This window comes from Phalacrocorax carbo, chromosome 2 (genome assembly GCF_963921805.1).
Source record: "Phalacrocorax carbo chromosome 2, bPhaCar2.1, whole genome shotgun sequence".
In the NCBI taxonomy this organism is placed as follows: domain Eukaryota; kingdom Metazoa; phylum Chordata; class Aves; order Suliformes; family Phalacrocoracidae; genus Phalacrocorax; species Phalacrocorax carbo.
The window spans coordinates 79,852,409-79,865,567 of record NC_087514.1 but is presented as its reverse complement, the minus strand read 5'-3'; the positions used below and the strand labels follow the sequence as shown (position 1 = coordinate 79,865,567).

General features: G+C 44.7%; 1 protein-coding gene across 1 annotated transcript in view; it reads left to right on the top strand.

Annotated features, from left to right (window-relative positions):
- Positions 1-11,207: 11,207 nt before the first annotated feature.
- Positions 11,208-13,159, top strand: part of DAP (death associated protein) — a 55,348-nt gene continuing 53,396 nt past the window's right edge. The window contains exon 1 of the mRNA XM_064443386.1: positions 11,208-11,376. Within this exon, the coding sequence (XP_064299456.1) occupies positions 11,322-11,376 (55 nt within the window). The 5' untranslated portion in view covers positions 11,208-11,321. The remainder of the gene's footprint in view (positions 11,377-13,159) is intronic.

Below are 13,159 nucleotides of genomic sequence, written 5' to 3'. Positions count from 1 at the left end.
ATGGAAAAGGGCAAGTAGGATGATAAGGAATAGATGAAAAGGGCAAGGAAAAAGCACTAATCTTTGGCCAGAAGGATGAGGTAATTTGGGGAGCCAGAACTTTCCCAGTTAATCTGTATGAACCTAAGGCTCTTCTTCAGGATGACCACAAGAGACAATATTTGTGGCAGAGTTGTCCTTGAAGGGGGAACCAGGAGTACTGTAACAGCCAAGAATTTAAAATCAGTAAAGGGTTGGAAAGAAATGGCCTATAAAAAAAAAATAGATGAGGTGGCTGCAAAGAGGATTATGGGTCCCTTTACTCCTCTAGGACAGATATCGACAAAAGGATGCGATGAATTCAGAACAATCCATTCAGACCTCATCTTATCCTTGCACATTGTCCACAAATGATGGTAGTGACCCTCAATTAGTTCTCTGATACACATTTTCCTTGACCTAGCAGTATCAGTCATTCTTCCCCGTGGCCTTGTAACATGGCTTGCAAATTGTAACAGCAAATTGCTATTTCAGCTATTATCAGCTCACCATCATGATTTCAATTTGCTGGGATTCAGGATCCAGGGACAGTATTTCTTCAAGAAAGCAATGTCAGTAGGTTTCTCAGTGGCCAGTACAGCCTCTGCTAGTTCATCAAAATGCAGTACAGGCAGTGAAATGGGAAGTGGAAAGCCTCTGGCAGCTTACTGCCCTCAGAAATTTGCTGGAAGGGGAGGGAAGAAAGGACAATACTACACAATGATATGGTATGGTAGCAGGGAGCTAAGAAGTCCCTGTGGCCACATAAGAAGACAGTTTCTGCTCAGAAGCTGCCTTGGGAAGGTAAACAAGGTAGACACCTGTAGAGGACCAACCCATGCTGCCACAGGAGGAGCAGAGAGAAATCAGGACAAGGGGGCCAAGAAGGATCAAACAATTGCAGGTGTTGCTGGGGGACACTTAGATCTTGTATGCATAGTGGTAGTGATTGCATAAAGGCACGGTGCACTAACCCCTGCAAAATTTGATGGTCAGATATAGAAGAGGCTTATCTGTTAATAAGCAACATGATTCACCATAACATAAACTTGTATGGAGTCTATGGTGCAGTGCTGATGGTACTACACCTTGTGCCACATAAGGACATAGCAGGCCTGAGTAAACTTACCTGAAGCAATTAATTTCAATTTCAGGACAACACATTTGTTTGGGAATGAACTCTTCAACCAGTGGATTGCTCAGGGCAACCAACACCTTTGCACCTACGGGTCTTGCAGTAAGGGGCAAGTCAAGGGATGCAGGCCTGTTTTGCACCTACAAAAGTACATTCCAAAGAGTTTTTGAGGCTCCCAGGGAAGGTAAATCTGGAGGAAAATAACTTCTGCAATGCATATGTAGCACAATATGGATCTCTTCATCAAGGAGGCCTGGCAACATCCACTGAAGAAGGTAAGTCCATAGCCATTGCTCTGAGTACAGGACTGACTCATTCTATGGAATGGTGTAGGAGTCCCGAGTCACAAGTTGGTACTGAGAGATGGTCAGGCCTGGATTTCTTGGAAACAAGTGGAGAGAATACAGGCCTCATACTTATGGGCAGTTACAGAGCTTCACTCATTAGGCTAGACAGACCTTTGCCTTCACACGTGGCTATTAGTTATGTAGCATGTGAGGCATACTAAAGTATATTTTATTGCTCTTTTGGGGTTTTGAGAAGACACTGAAGTGACCCCTGATATGACAGTCTGACTGGTCTATCCATACCTGCTATAAATGCAACAAATATACCTCTACGTAGTCTAATTTTATTTCTAAATATATAAAAAAAGTCTGTTTACACATAGTCTGATCACAGATCCACTCTGCATTTAGCTCTTCACCTTGTATAGTACTTCTATTGTATTCTACTAGATATAGCTGCATATGTGTATGTACATACTATCTAATTACATCCTTATACACTATAATATATTATACTATCTGCAGGGATGGAATTAGTAAAGCTAAAGCTTAGTTGGATGAGAAAATAGCATGGCTAGGAAGGTCTGTTAAGAAGGACTTCTGTAAGTACATTGGCAGCAAAATGAAGGCTAGGGAAAACTTAGATCTGCTGTAGGTCCCCTAGGTAGGGCGCCTAGTGACAAAGAATATGGAGAAGGTGAGGTACTCAGTGCTTTTTTGTCTCAGTTTTTACTGGTATGTTTTCCTGCCAGGTGTACCAGGAACCTAATAACAGTTAAGTGAAGCATTACTCATGGTAGAGGGTAACTAGCAGAGTTAGGGATGACTTAAGCCAGCTGGACATATGAGACTTGATGGGGTGCATCCAACAGTGCTGGGACAGCTGGCTGTTGTCACTGCAAGATCTCTATCACTTTTGAAAGGCCATGGCAATCACATGGATGTTTCTGAAGACTGGGGAAGGCAAATGTCACATCCCTTTTCAAGAGGGGCAAGAAAAAGATCTGGAGAAACACAGGCTGGTCAGCCAGGCATGGAAAAGTTGGGGAACAAATCTTCCTGGAAGCCACTTAGGACTGTAGGGTTGACTGTTACAAGTGCTAAACAGCTGCCATTAACACAAGTTCATCATAGGTCAGCACCTTTCAGTACCTGACAGTGTGGTTGTCTGGGAGCTTAGGCACAAGCAGCCACTCTTAAAACATGACTGAAGTTGGTACTCAGCTTCCTGCAGTACAGCATTTTGGTGGGTTGCCCCCGGCCAACAGCCAAGCACCCCATACAGCTGCTCACTCCCTCCCTTTCTCTCACTCACTGTGGGGCACAAGAGTGGGAAAAAGATAAAGTCTTGATACTCTGCAAGCACTGCTCAGCAACAGCCAAAATAGCAGTGTGTTATCAACACTGCTTTGGTTACAAATCAAAAAACCAGACCATAGGGACCGCTATGACAAGAATTACCTCCATCCCATCCAGAACCAGTACAAGCATGAAAAACCTTCCAATGATATTCTGATAAATGCTGAACACAGCACAATTGTTGAACACAAACCTAGACTTCTGTGAAAAGTACAAAAATTGTAACACTAGCAACTAAAATAAATTAATTTAAATTATGTAGTTTGGACAAGTGGAAAAATTGAAAACTGGTAAACAAACTGAATCTTTGTGCAAAGAAAAATAAAATATACATGCATACTTTAAAAATATCTTATAACCTTTAGCTCTCAGCCAGCAAGTATTTTGAAAATATACTCATTAAAACTGACATAATTCTGGAACACAACTGAAAAGCAAAACAACCCTTCCACCATGGTTCAAACATTGCAGTTTCCTAAGGAGAGGTTGTAAGACTTCCCAACCCTAAAGAATGCTGATACTTTGCATTCTTTTCATGTACAAAGAAAAAAAAGGACTGGAGAGATAACAGGAGAAAGAATGTGTTAGCCTTATACCCTTGAGCTGTGATGAAATACCAGTCTACTTACATTTAATTATGTTCAGTTTATAACAAAGCATTCAGCAGAAAACATCAATAAGAATGTTGACACACTCAGACTCCTTCTAATAAGAATGAAAAAGAATTATAGTTGGAAATCTGGCATCTAGAATTCAACTGAAAAGCGATTTTTGCTGTTTAGCAATTAGTTCTCTCTGTAACGTAAAGTAGTATTTCTAAAGGAAAATTATTGGGTAGATTTACAACTGAGCTATGTGTTAAGATCAGTTCAAATATTAAAAAACGACTACATTACTCTAGACAAAGACACATTTGGACTAAATATACACCACGATATATAATTTCTTGTCTATTACTTAATGTTCTCTGGAAGGAACAGAAATAAATAATGCATTAAGATCTAAACTTTGAAATTTATATGTTTGCTGCAAAGTTAACAGAAATCTTAGGTCAACTACCAAAGGTCTGAAACTAAGGCACTAAGGCTCTTCCAGGAGAAAAAGTGGGTTTTAGGATAGGTCTGGCTTTCTCCTGGAAGGATAAAGCAGGGTCAAGTAAAGCCTATGTCAGGTACTGTTGCTGTGGGAAGCTGAGTACCAGCTTCATTTTTGTGTCTTAGGAGCAGTTGCTTGTGCCTAAGCTCCAAGACAGTCACCCTGTCAGTTACTGAAAGGTGCTGACCTATGAAGAGCTTGTATTAATGGCAGCTGTTTAGCACCTGTAACAGTCAACCCTACAGTCCTAAATGGTTATTTCCTAGAAGCTAGGGCCAACTGTCCATACTTGGGTACACGCAAAACTCCCTCTGAAGCCAGGAACAATTTCTATGAAACAACAGAAAGAACCTAAAGATAGTTAAATCAATGAGGTTTGGTGTTATTTACCACGGATGTCGTATCTGACCCTAAATATGAAATACGGACATTAAGTAACCCTCACTTCTGTGATGAGTGCTCACGGCAAGGCTTGCAGTCAGCCAGGTTCTCAGTTCATATCACAACCAGAAAAACTGCAATGTTCTGATGTTAACTGCTTTTAGAAATAAAACCCCTACCAAATCCAATGTGCTTGGAAACACTAAGAATTTAGATTAGTTTGACTTTTTTTCGTTTTCACTTTTGAACCAACATTGATTCTTTATTGAAATAGCACCGCTTCCACAGGTCCAAATCAGTTGCAGTCTCAAAGACAGAATGGGATGGGAAACAGGGGAACAGAGAAGTGGTATGACACAATGTTGAGTACAATACCTAATTCTTTTGAGCCTCATTTGGGAGCCATACCAGTAGCTTCCCAGAGCAATTGCAGACCCCATTTCCCCTGGCAGTGAAGCTTCCACAGGACTCAAAAAACCCAAGGGGCTGTGCATACTCATGTGGAGGGAAGCCTTGCCATCTACTGAGCTAGAAGAACAAGACCCTCTAACTGGGCAGCAGTATAGCCCATTACCGATAATGATAAAATATGCAATTCCTTGACTAAGTCCCAGACTAATGAGACCTAATGCAGAGACATCTGTGCCTCAAGAAGCCTGGCTTCTGTTTTCATCTCTGTTGCTAGTTTGGCTTTGGCAACTTATTTTTACCACTCTGTACTTCCATTTACCCATTGTAAGGCAGGGGGTGAGGAAAGTGATGGCTTTTATGCAGAATGTTGAGATCTTTGGATGAAAAAACTCCAAAGGATCGTTTTTATTTTCCCTGTTGCACTAGGCGTCTTCCTCCCTCCCTCCCTCCCTCCCTCCCTCCCTCCCTCCCTCCCTCCCTCCCTCCCTTCCTCCCTTCCTCCCTTCCTCCCTTCCTCCCTTCCTTCCTTCCTTCCTTCCTTCCTTCCTTCCTTCCTTCCTTCCTTCCTTCCTTCCTTCCTTCCTTCCTTCCTTCCTTCCTTCCTTCCTTCCTTCCTTCCTTCCTTCCTTCCTCCCTTCCTCCCTTCCTCCCTTCCTCCCTTCCTCCCTTCCTCCCTTCCTCCCTTCCTTCCTCCCTTCCTTCCTCCCTTCCTTCCTCCCTTCCTTCCTCCCTTCCCTCCCTTCCTTCCTTTCCTTCTTTTTCCCTCTGTCCTCCTCCATCTTTTCTCCCTTCCTTTCTTCAAATCTATAAACGGCTTTATTAATCTTCCATATCAGAATGCTCTTGTAGTGTCATTACTGTGAGTAGCCTCCTAAGACAGAATTGAATTGCACTGAATCAGAGGAAGAATGACTAGTGACATTTTGTAGCACAAAGTCCCGGTAAAGTCACAGTTTTATTCACTTAATTTTGCTTTATTTTCCTTTTAGTATATAGTATAGTATATAGTGTGTGTATATATAGAGAGTACATAGAATGCAGAGACATGTATAAAGATTTTAATGAAAAACACTAAATTTTAGCCTAATGTGAGGCTGTATTGTGATAGTAGTTTCCATCTGGGTTTTCCTTAAAGGCAGATTCCCCTGAGAAGTCCACATAAATTTCTACTTCAGCCATATGGCAAATAACAACCTGTAGCTGTTCTTGAAAGAAAAGAAACCTAATACAAACTATGCCACTCTAGCATGCACCGTGTCTAAATCTTAATAGCTAAGACAATATTGTGAACAACAGTGGGGAGAAGCAAACGTGAAAAGTAGTAATTGCATCTAAGATAACTCTTAACAAAACCAGAATGCTTTTGTGAAAAAGGCATACAGAGCGACTTCTTCACTTGCTAGAAACCTTGTGAATTTGATTCACATCTCAACAGTAATCCATCATACTGAAATATTGCTTTTTGTGCTGATTTAATGTTTGATAATAGCTCAAAAGACTGAACTTAATGACAATATAACAAAAGAGTGGCAATGTAAGGTTTCAACATTTCTTTATGAAAACATCATTCCACCTTTCCGATGAGATAGGCCTGTTGTACACTCTTTAGCAGAAACATTTCCAAGGAAATGTGATAAAACACTAAGATAAAAGAGTGTGTGAGATTTACAATTACATCATGATTCAGTTCAGTAACTTTTAACACTCAACATATTTATATGTTTGCCCCGGTGGGAACTTATTCTAATTCTAAAGAAAAAAATGAATTATATAGATTTTCCTGGAAAACCAAATTAGTAAATCCAAAGAGCAAATGAATTTGTGTTCCTTGTTAGAGCAACAGTGCAGTTAGAATAACAACACGGAATCAATCAGATCATCAAGATACAGAGAAACCAGCAAACATTGGCAACCCAAGTGATTTTAATCATTCAGTCAATGCAACAACAGTTGGGAAGGGAAGAGTAGAAAGTGGATACTAAAGCACATGCAACTTCTTGCCCCAAATTTACTTGCTTTCTTACACAAACTGTTTTCCCAGATCTGCACATTAAAACAAAACCACCTTTTTGGATGGCAGCCCGCACAATCTCTGAAGATTTCCTAGCAAACCACAGTCTTAAAAATGGCACCTTTTTCTTAATCTGGAGTAGCAGGGGACAGAACAGAAACAACCATTATTTGGCTTTTGACAAAGTCTCTATATATTTCCATGGAAGTAGAAAAGCAGGGAACTTTCCCATCCTGTGACTGTATCAGATTGTAAACCCATTGTTTGGAGTAGCTGGTAGTGACATACACAAGTAAAAATCTGCAAACTCAGAAAGTCAAAGTGAAGGATCAAATCCCAAAGAAAACCCTTTAGTTTGTCTACCATTTCTCAGACACTTAACATGCTACCCTAAAAATGTCACAAACTATTAGAACTACATGAAGAACTGGGACAGGCTCCCCAGGGAGGCAGTCACGGTGCCAAGCCTGGTGATATTCAAGAAGCACTTGGACAACACCCTCAGAGACATGCCGTGAATTAGGGGTTGCCCTGTGCAGGAGTTGAACTTGATGATCCTTGTGGGTCCCTTCCAACTCAGGACATTCTATGATTCTAAAACCTGTTATTTTTATTAACTGGCTGGGAAAAAAAAAAAAAAAAAGAGAAAGATAATTTTGTTTCTCAGTGGTTTTTAATCTTTAAAAATAGCAAAATCTTAAAACATGCTGTTGAATCAAACCAGCCCAACTTTCAGAACAACTAATTATTTTCAGGAGAAACTATCTGGGATGCATTATCAAAACTAGCTAGTAGTTTTCATTGACTTATGCTTATCTATAAATTTGGCAAAAAACTACTCACTGAGAGAGTTTTGTCCATGCTATAGCTAAATACAGAGCAGTTTATCCTGCTCCAGAGGATTTACAGCATGCATGTGCATATGTGTGCTGGGAATGACAGCAGAAGTCAGGAGGGTTGTGGCAAGACATTCAACTGCCTTTTAAGTGTTGAGTGACCCTAGGTTGAATTATTATGATTTCCCACTGACTTGAACCCAGAAATGGCTTTTCCATGTGTTTCAGTATTTTCAGAAAGAAGACAAAGCTTTGCTGCAGGCTCCAGTGAAAACACCAAAATTGCAGTCGGCTGTTAAGTACTGGGGAGTATTTTCAAAATAGACATAAACGGTCTCCTAATCATAGTTCAACAGACTGCCTATTTTTAAAATAGACAGCTTACTGAACATACTTTGGGCTATAAAGCACAAAAATAAGAACTTGGTATTACTGTAAGAAGTGCTGTGAAGGGCCAACTGCAACTGCAACTGCTTTTTATATGCATGCTTTATTTTTGCTATCTAATCTCTTCACATGATTTTTTTAACCTAGCTTTTAGGATCTGTAAAGCGTTCTTTTCCTATTTTTGGTTCTATTTTTGTTTTTAATGTGGGAGCTAGGTTTTCACCTGCACCATCACCACAAAAGACGTAGCTTCTTCCTGCTTGCTATTTTAGTTAAAATCAGTAGTAGCCAGAGAGTACTCTTTGTTGGTTGTGCTGGATAATGTCACAGATACTTGAGATGACAATCATGAGCTCAAGAGAGAGCTCATGTGCTGTGGAATCCTTCACAAAAATGCTTTTACTCTAAAACATCCACCAGTCTTCAAAACATGTTAAAACATGAAATACAAATATTTGAAGCAGCCTGATTTATTCATTCTTCCCTCACGGTGCTGCTGCATTTCAGTGCCCTGCCTTGTGATGCTGTCATTCACTAGTTTTCCAGTAGAGACTTGCCTTTTCTACAGTCGCTGGGAAAGGGGTGTCAGTGCCAGGCGTGGCTGACTTGGCAAAGGAAGTTACTCCATGGCCAACTTTTTGTAAAAACTCTTCCTGTTTTCCTCCAATTTCCCACGGGTTGATCCCATTTGCACATGCTGGTACAAACAATGTGACTGCTGGAAATTACAAAGTGACTGAAAACTCCTCGCATTTTAATGCCTGTCACCTACCTTTGTATCTCCTGTACATTGGCATAATGGAGAAGGAGATTGCTACTAATATTGTGGCACCACCACTAGCTGGAGAAATCTATGCTGCCTTAGATCTACCAGAGAAACAATCACAACATTTCACAAGTGAAATCTCTCTCACAACCTTTACGGCATCTCCTCATTTAGGTACTTGATTTTACAAACCTCTGTTTTGTTTTGTTTTGTTTTAATTGGGATTTTTGTCTCCTTTTTGCTTTTCTTGCAAAATTTTAAAAACAATAATGGAATAAATAACTGAACACTAAATTCTGCCCTACAATATCATACTGCCACCTACATAATTCTTCTGCAAGCGCAGAAACTTAGCATTTGCACAGGCCTCTGTCGCTTGAGGAAACGAGTAATTACATGTACTGACAAGTACAGCAAGGTCTGAGAACCTCCAGCTCTGGAAAGCAGCAAAGATCCTTCCCTCTCCCTGGCTTCTACTTCATTGACTTAAAAAAGATGTTTCTTTTCTCCCTCTGCGGCACTCGCTCTGCTTCCGCAATTCTCATGTCACCTCTCCGCCCGCTTCCCTCTACTCAACTTTCTGCCCGCTTAGGCCAAGTCCTACTGCACCTTGTTTTTCCTGTTTCTATCTCTCTTCCCATCTTCCAGTCCTTGCTCCTTCTGCACCAGAATGGTTTGCCTTGGGATCCCAGCTTCCAAGCCCAATGCACTGCAGGAAATATCCCGTTTCAGCCCCGCGTTTCTGAGACGTACTCAGGCGGATGTCATATGTTAGCCGTGAAGCCGCAGTAAGCCTTCATACAAGTACTTGTGTTAATGGTGACATGCAAAGTCTTGTAATGTTAAGAAACGTTGCCAGCTTTCACACGAACAGCCAAGCCGCATCTTTGATGTAATTATTTCTTCCAGGGCACCTCCATGTACCAAATCTTTGCACTGAAATATTAAATTATTACTGATTCTTAGAGAGAAACCATTAACTTGTGGTGTTTTTTATGTCATAAAGCACATTTTCTTTAAAATCAATTCTATAACAGCTGGTTTAGTTTAAACCTGCAACAGCAAAAACCCGTACAACTCTGGTAACCAGCATAGGGAAATCCAAACCAAACATACCTGCAAAAACCAAGAGTAACTGAAAATATAATCTTTTAATTCAAATCCAGAGGACAGTTGACAAAGAAGCATTGAAGTCTCCGTTTAGGAGATAATTCTGCCTTGGAAAAGATAATAATCTGGATAGACTTTGACAGAAACCGGAAAGGGAACTGGAGCCATTTGTGTTAGGCTACAGAGAAGGTGACAGAGCTCAAAATATAATCTAAGACTCTGAAGTGCCGTATGTGTAAGAAATGGAAACTACCCAGCAGCAAAATGTAAGGACTTAGTTACAGCATTTTTATAACATTTGTTTGTGCAGGCTGTTAAGGATACTATCATGTGATTATATTTCGGACTGTTGCCAAAAACCGCCCGTATATTTACCCATCACTTGTCTTTTGACAGTGGTAATATAATTGTAGCAAAGAGTGATAGCAAATAACTAAAATATTACTACATTAATTTCCCTGTAACATACCTGGGACGTGGTATTTAGTATGGCACTTTTAGGGGGGTTCAGCTTCCAACCATCACGCACTCATCTTTTGGGGGGCTCGCTTTCCTTATGTCAAATAATAAAAGAAAACCAGAGCAGCCTGGATGATTTACACTTGGCTGCTAATATAATTAATTTAGATATCGTGCTCCTTGCCTTGCCACATAACTTGGAAAATGGAAGTGAAGCATTTGTACAATTTCTTAAGCCGGTGTGAATCAGCACCGTGATGTCAAAGAAAGAGGCAACGAGACCCGAGGCGCAGGCGAGGCGAGCGCTATACGTGCCACTTCACACGTGTAAGTGGTTTGGCAGAACGAAATGAAGTGGAAGACGTGAATTGCCAATTAGTCACTAATGAGAAGCATTACTTGAAGTGTACAAGCACGTAACTCAGCATCACATTAACTGCCCGCGCCGTTTCCTCGTTGCAATTCAGTAAAAGGGCGTATAACCCTCTAAAATTGCGTATGCTGTCCCAGCGGGGTTTTAAAGCCCGGCTGTTGCAGGAACCGCTTCCATAAAATGAATTCATTATTGCTCAGGGGGAAGGAAAAAAAAAATAGGCGGGGCAGGCCTCGGCGGGGCGGCGGCTTCGCAGCCCTGACGTCGTGCCCAGCAGCGGCAAAAAGGATCACGAGAAATTTTAAAAAAAAAACAAAACACAACCCAAACCGGTAGGTAAACAAACAGGCACAAAACCGGAGACGAGAAATGGCGAGAGCTTGAAACGGCAACCGAGCAGGCGCCGCGCAGGGCAGCGACCGCCCCCACGCCCCGCCCCCCGGCCCCGCCCCCCGGCGGGGCGGGGCACGGCTCGGCTCCCGCCCCTCGCCCCGCCCCTCGCCCCGCCCCGCCCGGCGGCGGCGGCGGCGGCACGTCCGCGGCGCTGGGCGGGCGCCGCCCCTCGGTGGGCGCGTCCTGGCGGCGGCAGCGGCCGGCGGCCACGTTGACAGGGCGGGAGCGGGGCAGCGCCGTTGCGCGGCGTCGGGGTGCGGGTGTCCGGGTGTCCGGTGCGGGGCCGCTGCCACAGTAAAAATGTCTTCGCCTCCCAAAGAGAAAGCAGAGACGCGGGCCGGACACCCTCCTGCTGGTACGGCCGCCGCGTCCCGTCTCTCCGCTCTTTCTCTTCCCACCCCTGGGGACGGGACGGGACGGGGGGGCCGGGGCGGCCGCGGGCCGGGGGGGCCGAGCGCCTCCGGGAGAGCCCGGCCGGGCGGCGGGTCCCCGCGGAGTCCCCGGCCTGCGGGCGGCGGGGGCTGCCCGGGGCAGAGGGCGGCCTTGCCGGGCCCCGCCGGCGGGGGCTCCCCGCGCCCCAGAGCAACGCCCGATCCGGCTTCTGGCGCGGGGAGGTGAGCCCGGGCCCCCTCCGGCCCCTGCCTGCCCGTCGCCCGCTCCCCCGCCGCTCCCCCTGCCCCCGGCAGCCTCCGCCGGCACCGGGGCGGCGCTCCCCGCCCCGCGTTTCCCAGCGGCGCGCTGCGCTTGCAGGCGAATCTCCGTCGGGTCTGTGCCGCTCGGCATCTCCGCCTTCTGCCCCGGGAGGCAGATCGCGTTGTCTTCGTCGGTCCTCGCCCGTCAGGGCATCCCGTCCTCGAAAGGCGGGGGAGGCCGACGAAACCACCGCCTGGGGCTGATGAAGGCGGGAAGCGGCCAAGGAGCAGCCTCGGCCGCATCGCCGCCGGCGCGGCTCTTTGCAAGGCACCGCAAGCTGAGCGTGAACAGCCGAAGCGCAAGTTGATAGCGCTCGGTGCATCCATTTTGCCCGCGGGCGTTACGGTGCCGGAGCAGGCTGCGCGCTCCCAGCTCTGATTCTGGAGGCTGGCAGGCTAGCAGCAGGCAAAGCTGCTTGCTCGCTGCCCGGCGAAGGAGCTCCGTCGCCTTCCACCGGCTGCTGCGTGCTGGCGGGCCAGCAGCGCGGCCGGTGCTCGGGGCGGGAGCTCCGGTGCCGCCTTCGGTGGGGCACTCGTCTGCCGCCCTCCACAGACGGCAGCTCCTCTCCGTGCGCAGGTGGGGTTCGCTTGCTCCCGGTATGCACGTCGTCTTGTTCCTTCAAGTGCTGTTAGTTTTTCTTCATTACAGTTTTCTTAAAAAAGGAAACTTTGGTCCCAACACCAGCAACTCTTCATGTGTGTTCTAGTGTTCCCTGGTGGAATAGCTGGGAGTCTTTAAGAGTTTCAGTCAAACAATGCTGACATTCCTCATTCACGGGGTAGTTAGTTTTATATTCACATCAGCTGATGAAATTTAAAGCTGGATTTGAAAACAGTTTCTGAACACTAATTGAATTCTGCTCTTTTCATAGTGAGGACCTGAAATTCCTTTAAATAGATAATAAAGGTGAGAAATAATGGCTTTCCTTTGCCTGGCAGATAGGGTTCAGCAGTACAGTTAGCCCAATCCCTTGGCTGAGCAGAGTCATCCCAGTTCTGCAGCCTCCCTTGTCACGGCATTTGCTCTTGACCTCCTGGTGAGCTGGTTCAGGAACCAAACCAAAGCGCCTTTCCCAATGTGGACAGCTTTTGCTGCCATGGCTCCTCGAGCTGGCTCCTCACCTTGTGGTCAGGTGAATGTCAGCTTCGGCGGGAAGGGATGGTTAAGGCCCTAGGTTGGTTTAGCTGTGAATTCTGGCTGTGCCGTCATCGATGGAAAGGGAACAAAGGATAAATGCCAGATATGTTCAGTGCTTTATAACTGTGTTTTCTGATGCTGTTGCATGTTTGAGAGTTTTGGTTCAAAACATGTCTTTTGAAACAAATGGAATTTTTTAAAAAGACCTGAAGTGAGCCTCCGAAGGCCACATGAGAAGCAAGCAATGCACTGTGCAAAAGCACTAGAGTGCAGTACAGGTTTCCCTTGCTGTTGAGTATTTCAGTATT